The sequence below is a fragment of the Panthera uncia genome, assembly GCF_023721935.1.
Source record: "Panthera uncia isolate 11264 chromosome D3 unlocalized genomic scaffold, Puncia_PCG_1.0 HiC_scaffold_8, whole genome shotgun sequence".
Taxonomy (NCBI): domain Eukaryota; kingdom Metazoa; phylum Chordata; class Mammalia; order Carnivora; family Felidae; genus Panthera; species Panthera uncia.
The window spans coordinates 7833348-7858039 of record NW_026057586.1 but is presented as its reverse complement, the minus strand read 5'-3'; the positions used below and the strand labels follow the sequence as shown (position 1 = coordinate 7858039).

General features: G+C 38.5%; 1 protein-coding gene across 5 annotated transcripts in view; it reads right to left on the bottom strand.

The window, feature by feature from the left end:
- Positions 1-24692, bottom strand: part of RTTN (rotatin) — a 162721-nt gene that overhangs the window by 89816 nt on the left and 48213 nt on the right. For all 5 annotated transcript variants that reach the window (XM_049619629.1, XM_049619628.1, XM_049619631.1 and 2 more), the window contains 9 exons: positions 22219-22390; positions 20500-20599; positions 17904-17992; positions 17192-17309; positions 12494-12590; positions 11355-11423; positions 8537-8725; positions 7321-7560; positions 5980-6124 (listed from right to left, as the gene is read on the bottom strand). In XM_049619629.1, the coding sequence (XP_049475586.1) occupies positions 5980-6124; positions 7321-7560; positions 8537-8725; positions 11355-11423; positions 12494-12590; positions 17192-17309; positions 17904-17992; positions 20500-20599; positions 22219-22390 (1219 nt within the window). The remainder of the gene's footprint in view (positions 1-5979; positions 6125-7320; positions 7561-8536; positions 8726-11354; positions 11424-12493; positions 12591-17191; positions 17310-17903; positions 17993-20499; positions 20600-22218; positions 22391-24692) is intronic.

Genomic DNA, 24692 nt, shown 5'->3' with positions numbered 1-24692 from the left:
GCCTTTGGGGATGTGTCACGTAGGAAATTGCTGCGGCTGAGGTCAGAGAGGTTTTTCCCTGCTTTCTCCTCTAGGGTTTTGATGGTTTCCTGTCTCACGTTCAGGTCCTTCATCCTTTTGGAATTTATTTTTGTGAATGGTATAAGAAAGTGGTCTAGTTTCATCCTTCTGCATGTTGCTGTCCAGTTCTTTCAGCACCATTTGTTAAAGAGACTGGTTTTTGTCCATTGGATACTTTTCCTGCTTTGTCAAAGATTAGTTGGCCATACATTTGTGAGTCCAGTTCTGGAGTCTCTATTCTATTCCATTGGTCTATGTGTCTGTTTTTGTGCCAATACCATGTTGTCTTGGTGATTACAGCTTTGTAGTAGAGGCTAAAGTCGGGGATTGTGATGCCTCCCACTTTGGTCTTCTTCTTCAATATTACTTTGGCTATTCAGGGTCTTTTGTGGTTCCATACAAATTTTAGGATTGTTTGTTCTAGCTCGGAGAAGAATGCTGGTGCAATTTTGATTGGGATTGCATTGAATGTGTAGATAGCTTTGGGTAGTATTGCCATTTTAATAATATTTATTCTTCCAATCCATCAGCATGGAATGTTTTCCATTTCCTTGTATCTTCTTTAATTTCCTTCAAAAGGTTTCTATAGTTTTCAGCCTACAGATCTTTTACATCTTTGGTTAGGTTTATTCCTAGGTATTTTATGCTTCTTGGTGCAATTGTGAATGGGATCAGTTTCTTTATTTGTCTTTCTGTTGCTTCATTATTAGTGTATAAGAATGCAACTGATTTCCGTACATTGATTTTGTATCCTGCAACTTGGCTGAATCCATGTTATCAGTTCTAGCAGACTTTTGATGGAGTCTATCGGGTTTTCCATGAATAATATCATGTCATCTGCAAAAAGTGAAAGACTGACTTCATCTTTGCCAATTTTGATGCCTTTGATTCCCTTTTCTTGTCTGATTGCTGATGCTAGAACTTCCAACACTATGTTAAACAACAGCGGTGAGAGTGGACATCCCTGTCGTGTTCCTGATCTCAGGGGGAAAGCTCTCAGTTTTGCCCCATTGAAGATGATAAAAGCTGGGGTTTTTTAAGTATTTTTTAAATTTTTTATTCTTTTTAACGTTTATTTATTTTTGAGAGAGAGAGAGACAGTATGAACAGGGGAAGAGCAGAGACAGGGGGAGACACAGACTCCGAAGCAGGCTCCAGGCCCTGAGCTGTCAGCACAGAGCCCGATACAGGGCTTGGACTCACAACCACGAGATCATGACCTGAGCTGAAGTCAGACGCCCAAGCAACTGAGCCACTCAGGCACCCTATTATTTATTTATTTTTGAGAGAGAGAGAGAGAGAGAGAGAGAGAAAGAGACAGACAGACAGACAGACAAACAGAGGACAAGTGGGGAAGGGGCAGAAAGAGAGGGAGATACAGGATCTGAAGCAGGCTCCAGGCTCTGAACAGTCACCACAGAGCCCGACGTGGGGCTCAAACTCAAGAACCGTGAGATGGTGACCTGAGCTGAAGTCAGGCACTCAACTGACTGAGCCATCCCACATGCCCCAACAAACTGTTTTTAATGCAAATTCCATCTTGGTAAAATATAATTTTACTATCAGGAATTATTAATCCTGATATACAAATAAAAATTAAGTAGAAACTACTGACTAGTAGGTTAATATATTGTACAGGATGCATAAAGGATGTTAAAACTAAGGTTCTTCCCTAAAACCTCAATCTGTTAATAATTTGTTTCTGCTTGTAATTGCCGAGACTTTTTCCCTTTAGAACACATCTTTGATTTACATGTTAATATTAAGATTCAGTAAACCTCAGCAACATCACTTCTAAAATATAGGATGAATCACCATTTTTCATGTACAATAAAGAGAAGTCTCTACTGATGCCTACTGATCTCAAGTGCTTAATCACACCTGAAGGTTTTGTCTTTAGACATCAGTGTTCAATCCTAATTTTAAACCAGCTACGTGGGTCATAACTTTGTCACTGTGACCTCCAAAATGCAAGGATTTCTACAAGGATGGTTCATTTTCTTTACCGCTCATCACATCCACTTTACCGTCCATCAGCAGCCTACAACAATGGGACGTGCAATGTCCTCCATGAAGTCTGAGCGCACATGAGCCTGTGAAAGTTAGCCAACAAAGACAGCCATATGCTGTGTAGCACTGATAGCCTCCCCGCTAAAGAATTATGGCTCCACTTTTATGAACTTCCATCGAAAAAATGCATTCTGCTCTCTCTCTCTCTAAAAATAAACTTTCAAAAAATATAAATTTAATTACTCAGCGATCAAAAAGAATGAAATCTTGTGATTTGCAACAATTGGATGGGACTAGAGTGTATTATGCTAAGCAAAATAAGTCAGAGAAAGACAAGTATCATATGATTTCACTCATAGGTGGAATTTAAGAAACAAAACAGATGAACATAGGGGAAGGGAAGCAAAAGTAAGATGAAAACAGAGGGCGCCAAACCGTAAGAGACTCTTAATTACAGAGAACAAACGGAGGGCTGCTGGAGGGGAGGTGGGTCGGGGGATGGGCTAAATGGATGACGGGCATTGAGGACACTTGTTGGGATGAGCACTGGGTGTTAGATGTAAGTGATGAATCACTAAATTATATTCCTAAAACCATTCTTACACTATCTGTTAACTAACTTGGATTTAAATTCAAAAAAGAAATGCCTTCTGAAAAGAAAGGTATTCAAACTCAGCACTTCTAGGTTATTTTATACATTAACCAAATTATCATTACATTAAAATGTAAATTAGTAATGTCATAAATTCCTAAAGTGCCTAAAATGTTTGTAATAAATAAATGTTCTGATAAAACACACAGACGATTTTTCACAAGAGAAAGGTTCTCAATCGTCCTCAGTCAATTAGCTGATTTTCTTTATACTTCCTGTTCACATCCTTCTGCCTGATCAAGTCCTCAAGTATTCTGCCTGATGTTACCAATTTCTGCCACTGCTTTTGCATACCTCTTCATGTTATGTCCATACATTCAAAACAATTCCTTTGGAAATGCTATTTTACTCACCTTAAATCATCTCTCACTTACTTTACCCACTTTAAATGAAAAACTTTAAAAGGCATTTGACTTTCCATTTTCAGGCTTCTCTTATTCTGAACATTCATCTTTACATAACACTTAATAATTTAATCCTTGTAGCATGACAGAGAGCAAGCTGTCTTGATAGTGGATGCTTAAGTCCATTTTGCTCACACTTTGCTTACTTATTTTTGACACAGCACAAGTGGGGGAGGGGCAGAGAGAGAGGGAGACACAGAATCCGAAGCAGGTTCCAGGCTCTGAGCTGTCGGCACAGAGCCCGATGCAGGGCTTGAACCCACGAACCATGAGATCATGACCTGAGCCCCAAAGTCAGCCACTTCACCAACAAGCCACCCAGGTACCCCTAAATATTAAGTTTTAACTCTCTAGTTACAGTTAATTTAGTAAATATATTTTAATAGGCATAAATAGTGATTTTTTCCACTGTACATACCATGTACACAGTCTAGTAAACAAACATTAATTACTGCACAGAGTTTCAGGAAAAGACGCTAAACCCAAGCCCACCATAACTACCATTTTCACAACCCAAAGCAATCCTAACTCCCAGAATATAAGAACTTCAACCTAAGGAGGAGACTGTTTTAGAAGTTATTCTTCTTTTAAAAAGTGTAAAAAGATTATGAAGTTATAAAAAATTTATAGATCAAAAATCAATTTATAAAAAACCTTAGAGGAAAAGCTTCATAGAGATTCTTCTAATAATATTTTAATATCCAATCTCTAAAATATTTAAGCATGCCTAAAAGCTGAAAGAGGAACTATAATGACATAAGGTTTTACTGTTTTGCTTTATTAAAAATGGTCATAAAATAACTGCCTCCAAATACTTTAATATTTTTAACAATTAAACGATTAAAGAATATAAAAGTACAGTAAATATGGTACTCTGAAATCATCCTCGAGAACACAACAGGAGAGCAAAATTTGTAAGTCTATGTTCTCTGGGAGTTCAATCATATTATTAAGGTTCACTTATCAATTAAGCACTTTAAGATGATGGAATTAGTCCGTCATCTCTCATTTGTATTAGAAATATTTTTCTGTTTATCATGTCTTGTTAACTGTGTTTAAAGTATTTCTTGCCATTCATACAGAAGCCAACAAAACTAATGCCCTCCCACTGGACAACTGTTCTGTCATAAGTTACACAAATTGAAAATAAAGGTAATCTGAAAGAAAAAATGGCCAAACAAAAATACTAAAAATAAAGTTTATTAAAGAAAACTTTGTGGGGCACCTGGGTGGCTTAGTTGGTTGAGCATCCAACTCTTGATTTCAGTTCGGGTCATGATCTCACAGTTTGTGGGATGGAGCCCTGCATGGGACTCTGGGTTGACAGTGCAGAGCCTGCTTAGGATTCTCTCTCTCCTTCTCTCTCTGCCCCTACCCCGCTCATGCTCACTCACTCTTTCTCTCTCTTAAAATAAATAAACATTTTTATTGTTTTTTTTATGTTTATTTATTTCTGAGACAGAGAGAGACAGAGCATGAGTGGGAGGGGGGCAGAAAGAGAGGGAGACACAGAATCAGAAGCAGGCTCCAGGCTCCTAGCTGTCAGCACAGAGCCTGACGCAGGGCTCAAACTCACAAACCGTGAGATCATGACCTGAGCTGAAGTCGGTCGCTCCACCGACTGAGCCACCCAGGTGCCCCTAAGTAAACATTTTTAAAATAAAAAAAAAAAAACTTGCAATAATTTTAAAATGTAGTTCTTCAGATAACACAGGTATATCTAAGAACACAATACAAAACCCCATCAAAGAGTCATGTACATATAGAACCTTGTTTATGATATTTTGGACTTATTTTATGTTCCTACCTGATCTACCCCTTTCATCTCCTAGCTTTTGTTAGTTATTTCTGCTTTTCATCTTTTATAATATTTAAATAGCACTCCATAACCATAATTTCCACATTTAGTCACAGTCCTACAGGTGTGTGTGTGTGTGTGTGTGTGTGTGTGTGTGTATGAGAGAGAGCGCGAGCGAGCGTCAGTGCCCTCTCCACCAATGGCCCCGTTACCACTCTAAGCTGCTACCATCCCTCCTCTGGGTTAGTGTCAGCCTCCCAGCTTCCATCATGCCACCTACGGTTCTGGAGACAGCTGCTACTACGATCTTCTCAAATTTAAATCACATCATGTTACTCTTCCACTCAAAATCCACCACCAGCTTCCTTGCTCATTTAGGTTAAGCTCCTCAGCCTACAAAGCTCTATTTGAGCTTGAGTCTGAATATCCTTCTGATCTCATCTCCTACCACCATTCTTCATTCATCCTGTTGCAGCCACACTGACCTCTGGTTGCCTTTCAAACATGGCCCTGACAACTAAGTGCCTTTGCATTTCTTTTCCTCTCTTGCCAGAATGCTCTTCCCTGAGATACCTATAGGGCTGACTGTGACAGTTAACTCAGTGCTCTGGCCAAATGTTAGTCAGAGGGGGAGCCTTCTCTGACCGTCGGATCTAATGGAGCATCTCCACTTCTGCCTACCTCTGCCCTCTTATCCTATTTTATTTTTCCTCACTTACTTATCCTATTTATGTTTCCTCACTTACTGTTGCCCCCTGCAGAATATCTTTGTTTTCTGTGCACTCTACTAGAATGTGTTCCATGAGGACAGGGTTTCTGTCTTATTCACTGCCATGTCATTTTTATGCAGTCACATTTACAGATTTCCTTCTTTATAAGTTCGAAATTATGTCTCTTCTTGGAGAAAATCTTCTCTACTCCAAAGTTTTAAGGAAATACTTTACTAAAAACATGGGCTATAAAAGAAAATCACACTTTTTGGTTACATAGCATTACTAATTTTTACAAATAAATCATTTGTCAAACCTAAAATTCAATTCCTTAAAAACACTTACATGTCTAAGAAGTAATTCTAGAAGCCAGTTTAGAAGTTCTACTGATGAGTTTTTCCTTTGTTCCTTCAATAACTTATTTAAAAAATGTATGATGTCTATTAGCAGTTTCTCATCTTCAGTGCAAGCAGGAAGCACTTGTAGAAACCTACAAGACAAGCAGACAATTTTCATGGTTTCTAGCTCTTTACAGTAAGTGGTGTGCTGACAAATACTTAACAACCAGGTAAGGGATGGGATGATTTGCTGTGTTCGCCAATTCTGAGTGGAAGTCTTCCCCGTGGCTGAACGCAAGCCACCAACACATCACACCTTTGTGGAGAGACGCACACCAGCATACCAGCACACGGCATTTCCACAGCACAGATACAACAGACAGGAACAACTGCATGAACACAAGTGTCAGCAAAAGGTTGCAAAATAATCAGGAAGTGATGACATCACCTCCACTCTTCTTATAATACATTTAACTGTAAATTTATACAATTTCATTTTTAAGAATGGCTGTGTTTTAACAACTAACTTACAAGAATCCTGAAATTCAGCTGCCAGCTCTCTCACAGAGGTACTGGCTGATCCCAGCACCCCACTGGAAAAGGCGAATTAGACCTCTGAACTGTGAGAGATACATTTCGAGTTCACATGTTGGAAATTCATTTAACCTTGCATTTTGCAAATGGCACATGTTATGTTTAATAGAAAGTTATACATCTGAGACTAAATCCACAAGAAGATTAAAATGTAAAACTGCTGGCAATGGCTGCTTGTCAGTCTTACTTGTTTCAAGTGCAGCCATCTGCTACCAGTTAAACATGTTAAATTTATAAGCTAGAGCCTTCCCAATAACTACTAAAGGATCTCCACATGGCAATCAACTTCATGAAATTCAGAGTAAAAAGAAAAATGAGGTAATTTTCTTAAGAACAAAACAAAAGCAAAACAAAACAAAACAGCCCACGGCAGGTGTCCCAAACCTATTAATCAATCGCCAATGTCTCGGCTCTTTTACAATGTGAACAGAACAGACATTCACTTTGTTCATCCAGGTCTATCCTAATCGTCTACTTTTGTAAGATGCCAAAATGTTCTATGATAGGACATAAAAACTGTGTTGTTTATTATTAGTTCCAAAAGGCAGTGATTCAGGAAATTTTTCTCTTTTGCTACTGTTAGACATTTATTACAGATAATAAAAATCACAGAGTCTTTCTTACAGAGAAAACATATCTCTAATGACAGTAACGAGAAGAATGTGTGCTCTTATCTTCAAAGATGTGGAGATAAACCCAAAAACAACTCATTCCCAGCCTTCAAAACTGGCGGCCTTGAGCTGTACGCACTGACCTGTTCAGTGTAGTGTGCCAGGCCAAGGACTTCAAGGTCAGCCCACAGGGGCCGGTGCCGCTCTTTAAAGACAATCTGTCATTCAGAAGATAAAAACTCATTCTCGTGATGGCAGCCCTCACTTCCCTGTGGGCTGCAGCCTCGACCACGGAATGGAGACAGTCCCTCAGGCCACTAGCTGTGTGCGTCACCTTCAGAGCAAGGGTATCCTCTGTGGATAGTTTCAACGTGTCTGAACACCTAAATAAACAGAAACAGAGGAAGAGCAACATAAGGCTATCTAAATAAAAGCTCACATTTATGTTTATTATAAACTCTCTCCAAAAAATTCCATATTATCTTCATTTTACTTTTAAGTTTTTTTTTTTAACGTTTTATTTATTTCTGAGAGACACAGAGACAGAGTGTGAGCAGAGAAAGAGCAGAGAGAGAGAGAGAGAGAGAGAGAGAGAGAGAGAGAGATGGAGACACAGAATCCAAAGCAAGCTCCAGGATCCAAGCTGTCAGAACAGAGCCCGACGCGGGGTTTGAACTCATGGACCGTGAGATCATGACCCAAGCCAAAGTCGGACACCTAACTGATGGAGACACCCAGGGGCCCCTATATTATCTTCATTTTAAAGGCTGACTCATGGCCAAAAGAAAATCTGATATATATCTGTCAATATTAGAGTTTTACACTAGCATCCTGTTTCTATTGACATTTTCCTGCTTACAGAAATATAATTTTCATGCAAATAAGAAAGTCCTGACAGATCAGAATTATCAGGATATTCAAAGTAATCTTCATCACAATAATGGTAACAACATTTATACATATACATACTGAACTTTTACTCTAAACCAGAGGACTTTTCCTAGTGACTTAATGTCCATTAATTAACCAAACTTTCTATAATCTCTAAAACAGCACAGAGCACGTACTTTTTAAATTTCCTTGTGTGATGGTTTTTAAAAAGTAATGAACACATGTAATCTTTAAAACAGAGTAAAAATTACAACCTTCAGTGAAAAAGCAGAATCAGATGATAGTAAGTAAAAAAGCCACTTGCCCTAAAAGAAAAAGAAAACCTAACTAGTTACTTGTAATTAGTTCAATATGGGGATGCCTGGGGGTGGCTCAGTCAGTTAAGTGTCTGACTTCGGTTCAGGTCACGATCTCACAGTTCTTGAGTTCGAGTCCTGCATCAGGACTGTTTCAACTAAAACAGCTTACTCTTTGATTTTAGGTTCGGAATTCATTTGCTTCAAAAGATTTTCACTCCCATGATACCAGGACAAGTTCCAAGCTATTCTCAGCATGTCTGAGACCGGCTTCAAGGCCAAACAATCAGCAGATAACGGCAAAACTATGGAGTAAGGACTCACAGCATGGTGGCCAACTACATGCACTGGTAGATGATACCTAAAGAAAATGTACACAAACAGTTACAAACTTTGAGATTCTTAAACACTACTAACACAGGTGAGCTACAAACGCCGGCTCCCTCTATGTCTCCCAATAATATGGAGCTCGCTCTCACGGCCCCTAGTTTGAACAGTTAGCATGCTGTCTACAGTATTCCAATTATTCTTTTGCCATCCTCTAAATTCCCAAAAACACCTTCCAAAGTCTCTCCTGAAGACTCACCTGATTCTGTGTTGTATTAGAGTTGTTTGCAGAGATAACTAATGCCCTCTCAAGTCAAGGCCTGTGGCTACAGTGAGCCACACATAAAATGCTGCAGCTAGAACATGAGTGTCTACTTTATACCAAACGCTGTATATTATTTATCATTTGTTCAGTTACATGGCATGGCAGTGACACCCATTTTACAGATGATCAAAATGAATTTTAAAGAGGCTAAATGAATTGCCTTATGTTCACAGCAGTCACCGAATGACAAAAATCACAACTTAATATCTTCACTTGAGAACGTAGTTGTATCACCAATAAACCCAATCACTATGCGTCACCAAGAGGACCCAGAAATATTTTAGATATACGAACAGACTCAATAGCAAGATCTCTTAAACCAGTCCAAGCTAATTTAACAGCATTTAACAGGACAGCAAGGACTAGCATGTTCAGATGTTAAAAAATAGTTTTCCTAAAATACATATACCAAACCCCTAATTCACAGAGTTGTGACTAACATTAGATAAATACAATTGGGTAAGATTTCTAAGAGGAACCTTTACTGTGCTTTTTCATTTCATACTTCTCAAAAAACAAGCTAAGAGTGAGTTCTACGTACAAATGAGGCTGAATAATCTAAGAAAATATTTTGTGAAAAATTGAAATTTTCCACAAAAGTAACCAAGATTCCTGAGACAAATGGCTAACACCAGGTCTGAGAGAGGGAAATGAAAGGTGATTCTTGGACATCTCTCTGTGCCAGAATGCAAGAAAACACTAACAGACTCATAGGGCCTGCTGGAAGGGCACAGAGCTCAATTGAAAGGACTTGCACCGAACAAAAAAAGGCAAGGCAATCAACCAATGGGGACTTCTTTAGTAAGTTAGAAAACAAACTTCAAATTAAGCCTAAAGAACACAGAAGGAAGAAAGGAATAAAAGGCACAAGTAATTAATGCATCACAACCAGTTTGAAAAACCACATCTACCAGAGGGGCAACACGTTTTAAAATAACAAAATTACTGTGAGTAAAGGCATAAGAAAACCCTTTCTTCTTCTCTATGGATGAATTTTATCTTGAGCTAAGATAACCAAATAGATATGGAATGTCAACAATATTACTAAGCTGCTTTTTTTGCTTATACTAAAAGTGATTCCCACACCTGGGCTGGGAAGTATGGGAATAAACTATGAATGCATAATGGGAAGCCAGACCTCTGAGCACCCCTGAGTGCTGTGGCTCTTGCAAGTGACATGTCTTGTGGGGCCCTGGAAATTATGCCTACGGCACACTTAACTAGACACCGAATCTCCTATTAGCACACAAGTCTTCTAAGCCAAGACAGGTCCCGGCAACGACACATGCAATCTCATTCCAAGCATGATCTACTGTAGCTCTCTGAGTTTGATGACTTAGCCAAATCTAAAGACCATAAAGAGTGGGTGATGTCTACAAACAAGGAATTTGACTCTTTTAAGAATATATCTAAAAGGAACTCTTGTGTACTATCCCAGGAAACATACATGTTTACAGGAGTGGATACAGGAACAAAAACCCAGAATCAATCCAAATGCCTTCTGACCGGAGAATGAATAAGTTGTGGCAAATTAACAGTAGAATATCATACAGCAGTGAAAGTGATCATACTATAGGTAATAATATCTACCAGGTTATGGAATGTTATTTTTAAATTAATCATAGTTTTATTAAGACATATTTACCTATCTTTAAAATACACAGATTTTCAGTCTATATATATAGCTTGATGAATTCTTCCATTTGTATTCATTTGTATGGCCACCACTCAGAATAAAATACAGAACATTTCCATCCCTTTAGAAAGTCTCTTTGTTCCCTTTTCTTGTCAATTACTCTCTTTGCCCTCCTCTAAGAGGTAACTACCATTTTGGAGAAATTGGATCATGTCACAGAATTATTTTTTAATTTTCTTAGATGTGATCATGTATAATATAGTGGTTACGTAGAAGAATGCTCTTAATTTAAGGAGGTACATGGTGGAATAATTAGAAAGGAAGTAAAATTATGTCTGAAACTTATTTTCAAATGCATCAGAGGAAAAATTACATATAAATAAATAAACACACTGAGGGAGACAGAAAAGCAACTAAGCCTGTGTGTTAACAACTGCTGAATCTAGACTGGAGAGTGAGCACATTTGTTCACTGGATAGTCCTTTCAACCTCTCTGAACGTCCGAACCACATCCAGATTTGGAGTGCTGGTGATGAGAACGTGTGTTTACTGAACTCTCCAAAGCACCACTGTAAGGGAACATTAAAACACTACAAATCATGTGATTTAAATACCAGATGAAAACTGTGACAACTTATAGATTTTGGTTTCCCTTTCTGTAACATTTTACCTTCAAAAAAATTAAAAAAATAAATCACTTACCTTCTAAAAACTGAAACAGGCAAACTGAAGATTGGTGGTGAAGAAGGTTTATCAGAAGGATTAATAGACCTAGTTCATTAAAAACATACACACACACACACACACACACACACACACACACACACACACAAAAGAAAAGAAACAACTGAGTAAACCATGGTTTCATCTGACAAATATAATTTGCTCCTTGACTGAAACTCCAATCAAGAGTTGCAATTGGTTCTATCATTTGTATAGTTAGTACATGTTTGCTACCACCTGGATTTGCTTCTGAAGAGTAAATGATGCTTTTCTTCAGGAAGTCGTACAATAAATGATTCATGTAACGTGGGCACTGCACTGGCAGGTCATTCTGAGCCCCTCCCACTTGATCCTGCTCAAGGTCAGTGCTAATCAGATATATTATCATCTTAACATCTTCCCAAAAGCTTTTTAATAAAATACTAAAGAAAAAACACATAAAATTGAAAGTATACACTAAAAAAGGTATTGGCAAAAATCACTGCAGTAGTTTTTAAATTTTATGCTCAGTAGTTAAAAAATAAGAGTTCAGGGGACTTTTTGAGCCAATGGGCTTTTTTTGTTGTTGTTGTTGTTTTAAATATATGAAATTTACTGTCAAATTGGTTTCCATACAACACCCAGTGCTCATCCCAAAAGATGCCCTCTTCGATACCCATCACCCACCCTCCTCTCCCTCCCACCCCCTATCAGCCCTCAGTTTGTTCTCATTTTTTAAGAGTCCCTTATGCTTGAGCCAATGGACTTTTTGATACTGCTTGCTCAAACCAAAATGGGAAGCATAAGCTTCATAATTCAGAAATTTCCATGCATTGCTATGACTGCATCAGAAACTTTAAAATTGAGTAAAATTTTAGGGCGCCTGGGTGGCTCAGTCCGTTAAGCATCCGACTTTGACTAAGGTCATGATCTCACATCACAGTTCGTGAGTTTGAGCCCCGCGTCGGGCTCTGTGCTGACGGTTCAGAGCCTAGAGCCTGGAGCCTGCCTTGGATTCTGTGTCTCCCTCTCTCTGCCCCTCCCTGCTCACGCTCTGTCTCTCTCTCAAAAATAAATAAACATTTTAAATAAAATTTTTAAAAAAGAGTAAAAAAAGTTTTAAAATTCTTATAGCTCACCACATATCCATTCTTGATACTTCATCAAATAAGAGAAGACAAAATAATGCTCCGACTTCAGTCACAACAGTACGATCTTCATGAAATATCAGGGAAACTAAAAATAAAGATGCATTAACTTCATGAAATATTTTTACCTCTAGAAAAATGAACTTCAAATTTAAAATATCTTAACTCAAAGGGAAGAGATGTCATTCTGAGAAACGCAACATTAACCCAGATACACTAACATATGTGGATCATCTGGAGGGCTTGTTAAAACAGAGTTTCTGCTTCTGCAGGTTTGGGCTAGAGCCCGTGAATCCCACACATGGCTGGTCCAGGAACCACACTTGCAGATCCACTCACTCCATACTGTGTGTGAGTAACTTTCAGTTACTCAAAGAAGCAAACTGATCTAGCTTCTAGGAAGGTTTGCCAAGTCTTTTATCTCCAGCTAAAGCCTGCTCATTCAAAGATCTCCTTATTTGATCATTTCTGCCCTTTCCACAAACATATAATCATAGAACTTACATTCGACTTCAAAACACTGTCTTTGTGTTGGTGTTGTTTTAATTTGTGTGTCTTATTTATTACAACAAGATAATGGTAAAGGAAACTGTTCTGAGCTAACAAGACATAAGGATAGCACCACGACGTAATTGGAGAGTCCTGGTCAAATCCTTTAGTATTAATAAGCCTCAGTTTCCACTGCTGTAACATTCTCAATGTTAAGATCTCTCAGTGCTTGACAACTATGAAATTCTAATCAACTGGTATGGTGGTGGTACCAATCATACAGGAATAACAACATAATACAGAGTTAGCAAATCCAGGAAAGTAGCAACAAAAAATCAGTTGCAAAAGAAGACATTTTTCCTAACTATAAGAAAAAGAAAATATCGACATGTAATTGACATGACTAAAAATAGCAACTAACTGGGGCGCCTGGGTGGCTCCCTCGGTGGAGCGCCCGACTTCAGCTCGGGTCATGATCTCGCGGTCTGTGAGTTCGAGCCCCGCATGGGGCTCGGAGCCTGGAGCCTGCTTCGGATTCTGTGTCTCCCCCTCTTTCTGCTCCTCCCCCAGTCACACTCTGTCTCCCTCTCAAAAATAAATAAATGTTTAAAACAAACTAGCAATGAACAGAAACAGAAATACATGTAAGAATTTAATTTATGGTAAAGTATACACTCTGTATCAGTGGGGATAGGATGAGCTATCATATTTCCAAAAACATAAGAAATTATTGCAGTACAACTACCTACAATATGAAAAAAATACATTTAGATCTCTATCTTACACTATATATCAAAATCAATTCTAGATAAAGATCTACATTTTTTAAACACTATAAACACGTTAACAGAAAAAATAGAAGCCTATTTAGCATTATGAATTTGGAAGTGGAGAAGCCTCTCCTTATAGAGCATGATGAAAAGCTCAGTTGCTATAACAGAAAAGCTTTATATACGTTCATAAAATATTTAGGGCCGAAGACAGAATAATAAATACATCAAAAGGATAGAAAGCTTAGAAGAAAATCTTAACATAAAATCAGGCACAAGATTTCTATTTGTTTTTTGTTTGTTTAAATTTTTAATGTTTATTTTCGAGAGAGAGAGAGAGAGAGAGAGAGAGAGAGACAGAATATGGGTGGGGGAGGGGCAGAGAGAGAGGGAGACACAGAATCCCAAGCAGGCTCCAGGCTCCGGGCTGTCAGCACAGAGCCCAATGTGGGGCTCGAACTCACGAACTGTGAGATCGTGACCTGAGCCGAAGTCGGACACTTGACCAACTGAGCCACCCAGGTGCCCAGTTTCTATTTGTTATAGAAGGGAAACTCTACCAGTCACTAAAAGGAAACTAAATACAACAGAAAAATAGGGAATTCACAGAATAAGAAATTTGATATATAATACACAAAAAGATAATCACCTACCCTAAAAGTTAAAAAAAAAGAACAGCAAAAAAACAACAGTGAGATATTACTTTTGCCAATAAGATTAAAGAGATTTTTTAAATGAGACATATTTGATGTTAAGCACGGTTGTGAGGAAAACAGGCACTTTTAAATACCACCGGTGGGAATGATCTGGAGGGGAACTGAACCATATCCTGTAAAATCTCTTTGACCCAGCAGTTCCAATTACAGAGTATGCAGAAGATGATCATATAATATGATTACTGTTATAGTTAAAAATTCAAGAGAAATATTAATATTAATAGGGCAAACTGAAACTATGAAACACTGTGCAGTTTTTTGGTTTTGTTTTTAAGAAGGCAGTCTCACATGTAATAACATGGAAAGATATTCAAGATACACTTTCACTCGGAAAAAAGCAACACAATACTTAAGTATATCATAAAAATACAACATGGGTGTATAGAAAAGATCATTCCAAATGGTATATGCCAAACAATACCTAGTATATTCTTCTTTGGGGAAACTGAAAGAAAATTTCAGAAACTTCTAGCATTTTACTTTGTACTGTTCCATACTATTGGAACTTTTACAATAAGGATGTATAAGCTGCATATATTTAAAACAAAAACAAATCAGCAAAGGTAAGGAAGTGTCGGTTCTTCTCTTGCCTCCACCATTATCTAGTTATGACCTTGGCCAAGTCGATAAATCACTCTAGATCTCAATTTCCTCACTGTAAGATGGTGTAATAAAGGAGTTCTAAATTAACTTCTAACTCTGAAATTCAAGACAGGATTCTGTCAAGACTTAAAGTTTATAATTAAAAGCAATGTGTCTGAAAGATTATTTAATTATTATTCCCTTTCCATCTATTCTATAGATAGAATCTTCTATAGATAGAATAATCTATTCTATAGATAGAATCTATTCTATTTATATCTATCTATTCTATCTAATCTATCCTATAGATAGAATAATCTTTCTAAAACACATACTTCTCCATTTAATAATCTTAAATGGCTTCTCAGTGCTGTCTACTGTGACCTACCAGGCCCTGAATGAACTGCCCTCTGTGCCTCATCTCATTTTCCCTTCGTGCCTCCAAAATCCAGTCACTCCTGACCAACCACCATTTCAAATACACCATTCTCTCTCATACCTAACCATGGCTCCCTTTATCTGGAAAGCAGCCCTCTCTAATTGGACTCCTATTCATTTCTGAAATTCCAACTTAGATCCACGTTTCCTAGAAGCATTCTCCAATGTTTTCCCACCACTCAATCACCTCAGGAACACTTCCCTCTGGCACCAGGAATTCTACTATAACAGGTGGTATTACACTGTATTGTGCATCTGTCAAAGTCTCCAACTACACCACAGGCTCCAAGAGGGCCAATTACCAAACTCATCAACATATCCCCAAGGCCTAGTACTGTATCTCGCACATAGTATATACTCGATAAACGTTTGCTGAGGAATGAATTTTCCTGGTTGAGTACTTGGTTAAAAAACTAATTCTGCCCTGAAACTAAACCCATTTATAAGAGATGTTGTAATTCATTTTGAGACTCACTGAAGTAGTTCTCAAAAACATCAATGAGATAGAATAATTGTTAATACTAAAAGGGTACAGATGATGTTGCCTTGAAGAGTGTATTTGAATCTAGTAAGTGTGCATGAATGCTTGAATAATTTAAATCACAATTATAAATGAAAAAGTAAATAAAAATAAGAATTAAGTTTGAAAAGAAAAAAAAAGAAAAGGTAAACTAGGGACTAAATTTTACTGAATAAGGTTAATAGGAAGATAACACGATTAAAGAAAACTCAAGATCCACAATTACTACTCTTCCTCAGAGCAATCTATGTAAAACTTGTGAAATTGTACACACTATTCAAGACTGTATGAGCCTAGACACTCTGAGTCTACTTAGAATTTCACCTGGTTTGGACCTTGATCAATGCTATTATTAAATAAACTGTGTCCCCTTCACTTGGAAAGCAGAAGCCATTAGAAGAAAAGAAAATGCTAAAATAAAATGACTACAATCTTATCTATATTCGAATAATACTTTGAACATAAATATTACAATAATTAACAAGGTTAAGCATATTGAGACATTTGACCAAGATGCCTCTTTCAGAATTATTTAAAAGGTAGTCTGAACTTCTAAGAAAGAAAATAGCACAAAATGTTACCAAGCTTTCTATTGAGAATGGTCAGGAGGAAGAAAAAGAGAACAAAACTACATGGAATTTTTCAACCTAAACACATTAAAATGGGTTTAAAAAAAATCATACTTTATAAAATATAATAAATTCATGCTCAGAGTCATTCAGGATGGTCTGGTTGCCACTCCACATGGCCTGGGTGTATACTCTTAATGTCAGTTTATTGACATGATCAGATGCCACGCTGGAGGTCAGGATGGAAAGGCACAAGCAAACTAACACTGTGGGAACAGGAACTGGAACAAGGCAGGAATGACAGCAGCTAGAGCTCTCTCTATAGATAACAAGTAAGTGAGCACCAAATGAAAGCCACATCAATGTGCAAAGAACAATCAGAGGCTTCAGCCTTTCTCAGTTCTGAGACCTAATCAGTGACAAGAGTACAAGGAAATTTCCACAAAAGAAACATTTTCCATTGTGAGGAGTATTTTTAGCAGCGTATTCACTAAAAAACGTTGTTATTCTGTTAGCAAGATGGAAACTAAATGTTACCTACCTTTAAAGAATAACACTTAAAGCTTAAGACTGATCTCATTATTAGCAGAACTTATTTTACTCACCTCTGAATAACAGGGTTAAGAGAGAAGACTGTTGTGAGAGGGCCACACGCATGACCGGGTCAGCACAAAGAACCTTCCTCAAAAGCGTGAGGCACGGCTGGATCAAGCACTCTACAACCTGGCCAGGAGGGAATAAACACAGTTATTTTATTATCAACAATTCTAAGGTGAGGTAAAATAAACTATAATCTTACTCTAAATTTTATGCTTTTTCATCAAAATTGTGTCAAACATAAATGCAAATAAATATTAAGAATTATTTTCCAGGGTGCCTGCGTGGTTCAGTCACTTAAGTGTCTGACTTCAGCTCAGGTCATGATCTCCTGGTTCGTGAGTTCGAGCCCCACATCGGGCTCCATGCTGACAAAACGGAGCCTGCTTGGGATCGTCTCTCTCTCCACCTCTCTCTGTGCCCTTCCCCCACTCATGCTCGCCCTCTCAAAATAATAAACTATAAAAAATTTTTTTGATAATTATTTTCCACTGAAAATAAGCTTTGCATATACTTCTGCTTACATAGCTTTAAAAAAGTTAAGATTAGTTTTCCTTTATAGAGATCCCACTCTTAGAAATAAAAACCTAAACAAGGTACTTGGTATTAATCAGGATTTAATTTTCAAGTACTTATCCAAATTCAGATGAATTTAGCTTCAGATCTGATTAATAAAAATACCAATCTGTAAAAATATGTATAGATACATATCAGTCTTACCTCACCATCCTGACATACACATTCATTTAAATATTCAATTATCTTGTCGATTAAGCATAACTTTTTCACCACAGCATGCATTTTAATATCTGTAAACCCCAAAAAAAGAAGTTACTAAGAGTTAAAAATTATTTTCTCAAGTTTTAAAAATACAGAACAGATATCCAAAACTCAAACTGTTAAAAATAGTTACACATGGTGTTGAATTTTAGAGAATGAAACTTTAAACTTCTACTGTATATACACCTGAACTATTTGAAAACTTTTAAGGAACAAGTACATCCTACTTACTTTTACAATGTAGAAATCAAAAACTATTACAAAAATAAGTTCAGACCCTAAAAACTACTAGAATTTTCAGTATATAAATGAATCCTTTTATTTGTACATGACAAATTATTTTCTTCATATTGTTTCACTGACAATCCTTCTGTTTTCCAAATCCATCACCTCAAAATGTTTAGAATTATCCACAAGTGATGTTAATAGCTTGCAACATGGTCATTTTCTATTAATTAACACTCAGATTTCAGGGGCGCCTGGTGGACTCAGTCAGGCAACTCTTGATCTTGGGAGTCCTGAGTTTGAGCCCCACACTGGGTGCTGAGATGACTTAAAAAAATAAAAGTAAATAAATACAAACTCAGACTTCTAATCTCAAACTGCCAATAGCAAATATAAAGGGTAAGGGATTGTTACATACTATATGTATTTCTGAAAAACATTAACTCTTTTTTAATAACATACATACTGCGTCTGTGTGTGTGTGTGTGTGTGTGTGTGTGCGTGCACGTTCACTGCTATGTACTGTTTATGTTCCCCCCAAATTCTTACGTTGAAACCTAATCTCCAGTGAGATATTAGAAACTGGGGCCTTTGGGAGGCAATTAGGTCATGAATGGTGGAGCACTGAAGAATGGCATGAGTGCCCTTGTCAAAGAGGCCTCAGGGAGCTTCCTTGCCTCTGCTCCCTATGAGGACATAGGGAAAAGATGGCTATCTATGGACCAAGAAGGTGGCTGTCACCAGACACCGAATCTGCTGGCACCTTGATCTTGCACTTTCAGCCTCCAGAGCTGTCAGAAATAAATTTCTGTTGTTCATAAGCTACCCAGTCTGTGGTATTCTATTAGAGCAGCCTAAACAGAGTAACACCTGTGCAAACACACACACACACACACACACACACACACACACACACACACACACAAAGAATTATCACTAGCAACAAAAGCTCTACTTGCTTATACGTTAAAGTATTTAACGTCTCTCAAGACAAATCATGTTCTCCTACACTCTCATTGAGAATATACATATATGCAATGAGAAAAACATAAATACTGTACCCATATTGATACTGAACTAGTAGCTGTGACTATAACTACCTTTAGCTGCCACTTAAAAAAAAAGTTTCCACTACTCACCAATACAGTGTACACCAAAATTATAAGTTTTATTTTTGGAATGTTAACAATACTGAAAGAACACTCTCTACAAGAGATTTTTGATCTTCTTAGCTAAGGCTGTCCACGTTTTCTAGAGCCTTATTTTCTGTAGTCTATATCATTGTTATTAAAGCCACAAATCTGCTGGATATGCTTTTTCAACTTACTCTCTCATCCCAGTTTCCACTAATGTCACGGGAGGAACGTTAAGCACATCCCATGTTGCGAGTCAGAAACAATCTTTTTATGTAAGTGCAAACTTATCATTTGTCTCAAAAATTATCATTTGTCTCAAATGTTAAAGATAATTATATACATCACATACAGGAAAAAATAAAAAACCGGAAGAATGGAAGCCTATGGAATAACACTACAAATAAAGTTAACAGTATATTTTACTAGCTGTTTTTTAAAATAAACCTTTAAAGAAAACACATAGCTACAGTGCACTATTTTTATTTTATCCACCCACAAAGTACTGTTTGATTGATTTCTCTACCCAAGACAGAACAAACTGAAAACATCGTATACTAGGTAAATTGAGAAAGGAACATTTGATTCACTATTAGAATTGTATCAATATCTTAGAAGGAAGACAATTCTATCATATGACATTCTACAGGTTAAATAATGGTACTGTAGACCAGGGATCAGCAAACTGTCTCTGAAAGAACTAGAAAATATGGTAGATGTTGCTGGTCACATATTGTCTTTGTCACATATTCTTTTTGTTTCTTTTTTCTAATAACTCTTTAAAAATGTAAAACCCAGGGTGCCTGGGTAGCTCAGTCAATTGAGCATCCAACTCTTCATTTTGGCTCAGGTCATGACCTCACGGTTTACAGGTTCAAGCCCCACAATGGGCTCTGTGCTAACAGCACAGAGCCTGCTTGGAATTCTCTGTCTCCCTCTCTGCCCCTCCCTGCTCATGCACACACGCTCTCACTCTCTCAAAAAAAATTAAATCAGTGAAAACAAAAAAAAGTAAAAACCATTCTTAAGGGCTATGAGAAAAAAAAAAAAAAAAAAGACCATAGCCTGCATCTGGCCCCCAAAACTGCAGTTTGCAACCCCTGATACCGCTGCGCTTAGTTAGCTATTTCAAGTCAACTATCAGCAGTACAGCAATCATTTTCCTTAAAAGACATTACCTTGCATAATCACAGCTAACTGTTCTGCGGCTGACTTTCTCAAGACAAGATCGATATCATCTGAGGTAAAGATTTCATACACCTTTTCAACAGTCTCCAACTGAAAACCAAAAAAAAGAAAAGAAAAAAAGAAAGAATTTGTTTTCATCTATTTCAAATTGTCCAATAAAATTTTATAATTTATACCATAAGAACAAAAGCTTCAAAATCAACTTTACTTAAGTGATATTCACATGATGTAAATTTGCAGCAATGATGCGCTATGTCAGGGAAAACTTAAGTTCTAAAACAAAGAGCCGTCATGTCAACTAAGCCTCTCTTCCTAAGGTAGATTTTGCCAGGAAGTCATTCACAACCCATTAGCCACCTTAAGAACTTCACAGAAAACATGCAAGCTACGTGACATTTCCCTAGGTAGCAACCTGAGAAGAGTGATCCCAGACATGTGACTGGGGACTTCTGTGTGGCTCCCAAAAGCCACCGGCTAGAAGACCTTGGCCCCCTACCTTTCCTGCCTCTTACACACCCTAAGCACATGGCCTTCTAGGGCTTGCTGCCCAGCATTCCAACACAGCCACTCCCAACACTAGTCACTCTGTACCAGGACAGGGTCTGAGGTGGCCAACCCAACAGTGAGTGGGGAGGGGACAGGACAAAGACGACACTCCATTCACCACCCACTGCTATCTCCTCGCCCTACCAGGGACTCACAAAGACAGTGCTAGAACCCCTACTCCCCACCACCCTCCGTGCCACACACTCGGCCCAGGAGCAACTACCAGTGGTTAGTGCTCAGGGAGTCCCCGGCAGGACCTGGTGCGGGGTCAAGGCAGGTCGAGGCGACAATCCTCCTGCGAGGGCTGTCACATGGCCCCAGATGCTTAGGTTAGAAGAACACTGTATGTGCTTCCCCATTTAAAAACTCCACTGTATTACCTGGGGCTGTACAATACTACCACAGGCTCTGGGGGGCTAGCCTAAACTTAAATAAAAACTGATAGACTGTATACTTGAAGCCACAAGAGAAGCTATCAAGCACAGGAATGAATCAATGATGATAACGAACAGCTTCCTTCATCTACTGCTGCACTGGTCCCGGACGGCGTGGGTACAGTCTTGACTAATGATGGGGAGTTGGGCGCTACACCTCTGGAGGTACAGAAAGAGCCAAAGATTTAGAAAAGAGGTCAACAACAAAATCCCAGAACTACTATGACATTTAAGAAGTCCCTTTGCCACCCGTATTACTTTTTTCCTCTTGCAAGGAAGAGGCTGATAACTTTTGTCATGGGAATGGTCTCCTTTTGGCTTAGAGGCTATTTTGAATGTAAGAAAAAGAAGAATTTCCGATAGTTTTTTACGTCAGTAGCATTTGTTTTTAAGAGTCACCACAGAATTTCTTTCCACTGCGTTAACCTTATATTATATTTAAATTATTATTCTAATTAATTTGCATTTCCAGCATATATATTAAAAGGATATAAAGCCAGGCATGTAGTAGGCACTGAAGAAATCCAAGAAATATTTATTCAATAAATAAATGTATCCAGAAGCCAGATAAAGCAGAAGACAACTTCAAACTACCATGAATAACCACACTTGAAGGTAGCTAGCACCTGTTCTCAGATGCATAAACCAACTGAAGAATGTAACATAAAATATGTGATATACAAATATAGCAAGTAAGCACAAAATAAGAAACTCAAAAGTTATATTCACCTTAATAATCAGTTCTTTTCTGTCATCCAATTTGAGTTCAATAGGTTTCTTCACGATAAATAAATTAGTAACTCTGGAGAGAAGTCTGGCATCTATTGAAGGGCGCTTTACATGAGCCCCGTCTTCCCTTGTAAGATGGCATGCTAAAAGCTTTAATGCTAGTGAACGGACCCTAAAGAAACAAAGTGTTCCAATCAACGTTTTGTAATATACAATGCCTATAAATTTTAAAAGCCTACAACCACAAAGCATTATTGTATATCAACACAATAATTAGCCATGCTTATACTGACATTACTAACAATGGTACTTTACTTTTCTATTAAAACTTTTGGTGCACAACCACAATTATTTTTTCAATTTCATATTTATAAATAAACATCAGAAGTAAGGAATCAATAAAGTTACAGTTACAAATGAAGAGACAGACTCACTGAGACTGTCAACTTCACAGTCCATTATCAACACCATAGTCAACTGCAGTACATTAACCTGCAAATTACAACCCTAACTCCTGATTCCAAGTCCAGTGATCTAGCTCAAAATCAAAAATTATCACAGACTCATGAACAGAGTACAAACATTAGGTCAAACCTCCAGGAAAGTAATCACATTAATAACTAAAATGTGATGTCTTAACAATATTTGAAACCGTTCTTATATTACGGGTTAAACAGATTCTTCTCAAATAAGGAAACGCAGGGGTGCCTGGGTGGCTCAGTCGGTTAAGTGATCAATTCTTGACCTCAGCTCAGGTCACGATCTCATGGTTCAGGTTGTGAGACTGAGTCCCATGTGAAGCTCTGTGCTAGGAGCGTGGAGCCCACTTGAGATTCTCTCTCACCCTCTCTCCCTCTCTCTGCCCCTTCCCTCCCTGTCAAAATAAATAAAAAAAAAAAAAAATAAGAAAATGTAAATATTTGTGATTCCCATCAAAATTCTGTTTTATCTGGAATGGATTAGAATTAAGGTCATTTCAGTGGCCAGGTGGGAGATTTCAAGAAAAGACTAGATATTGCATGCCATTAGACAACAAAACGGAAAAAACAAAACACCATCAAGTAGACAAAGGACACTGAGTTGAGAGACAGTGAGACAACCAGGTATCTATCACTACTCTGACAGGTTCCTGAACTATATAAAAACTGGGCAAACTGTAAGCGAGTAATCCAAGTTCCAAGTTCTGGGTTTTAAGTATAGCTTATAAAACAAGAGTTAAGACCTGCGTATTCGGGGAGACCTCCCTCCTGCGGCCAAGGCTGGGTCACCTTGCTGTGTGTGGTCCCGTCACCCTGAAGTTCCTATATCGTAACATTCATCTTGCATCATTGCAACTAATAATAAAGTGTAACTGGCAAATGCTCTCCCCCCAGTTGCACATCCAATTCTGTACGGGCAGTGCCGCGCTCACGCTGTGCGCGGTCACGTTCCCACGACCTGCCACAGCTCTTAGGCACACAGGTGACATCAATAAGTACTTGCCAAATCTAACAGAAAGCAGAAACTTACAGTAATATTATTAATAGATACCATCTCCAGAGTACTAATATCTACTCCAAGATGGCGTGGGAAGTCAGGCAAACCTTCGCCCTATACCATATGCTGTTGGAACAGCTAGCTACCTACACGAAGCTCTTCCTTTGCTTTGCTGCCTTCGCCCCAGGCCAACGCCACCTGTATTAAACTCTGGGGCTGTCAGTTTAGGGACAGCACAACTCCCAGTGAGAAGGCTGGAGTGGAATGTGGAAAGCATATACGTATGCATCTCCTCTAGTACGAAATTTAGCGTCTTTTTAGGTTTCGCATGTGGCGCCAGAGTCCAGTTATTCCATTTATTTCCTTCAACAAATAGGTTTAGAGCGGATTTATGTCCAAAGTACTCTAGGAAGTTCCGAGGACATAAAGATCAGCTGGTGGACAGGGTTCCGGCCTACGTGGAGTTTAGGGGCTGGTGGGACAGGGTAGAACTGACCGGATGAGAACAAGTATGTAATTCAAAGTGTTTTGAGTTCCGAGTGACCGAGAACTGCCTTACTGGGAGAGCGGTCTGGGCTGGCGGTGGGCTCCGGGGAGGGGATTTCTACGTGCTCGGAATGTCCTGCCCGATCAAGTCAGTCTTTGTTGACCCGGGGACTCCGGGCCTCCGAAGGTGCACGGGAAACAAACTTCTGTTGTGTGAAATCACCAAATCTGGGGGTGTGGCGTACTACAGGAGCCCCTTAAAAAGGCACCCCCAGCCCTGTGGAGGCCGGCCCCTGCGGAGCACAGCTCCACTCGCCCTCTGCCTGCATCACTTAAGTCTACCGAACTTGATGTCTGGGCTGTAAGGTGCTACCTCTCTTCTCTTGATTTCCCTCCCTGCGTTCTCTGGGCCTGTTAGACGATATCCGCCTACTTCCGGCGTTCTCGGTCTGATCATCTGCCTACAAATAAGCTCCTGCATTATCGGGATGCGAGGTTTGAGTGAAGCAAAA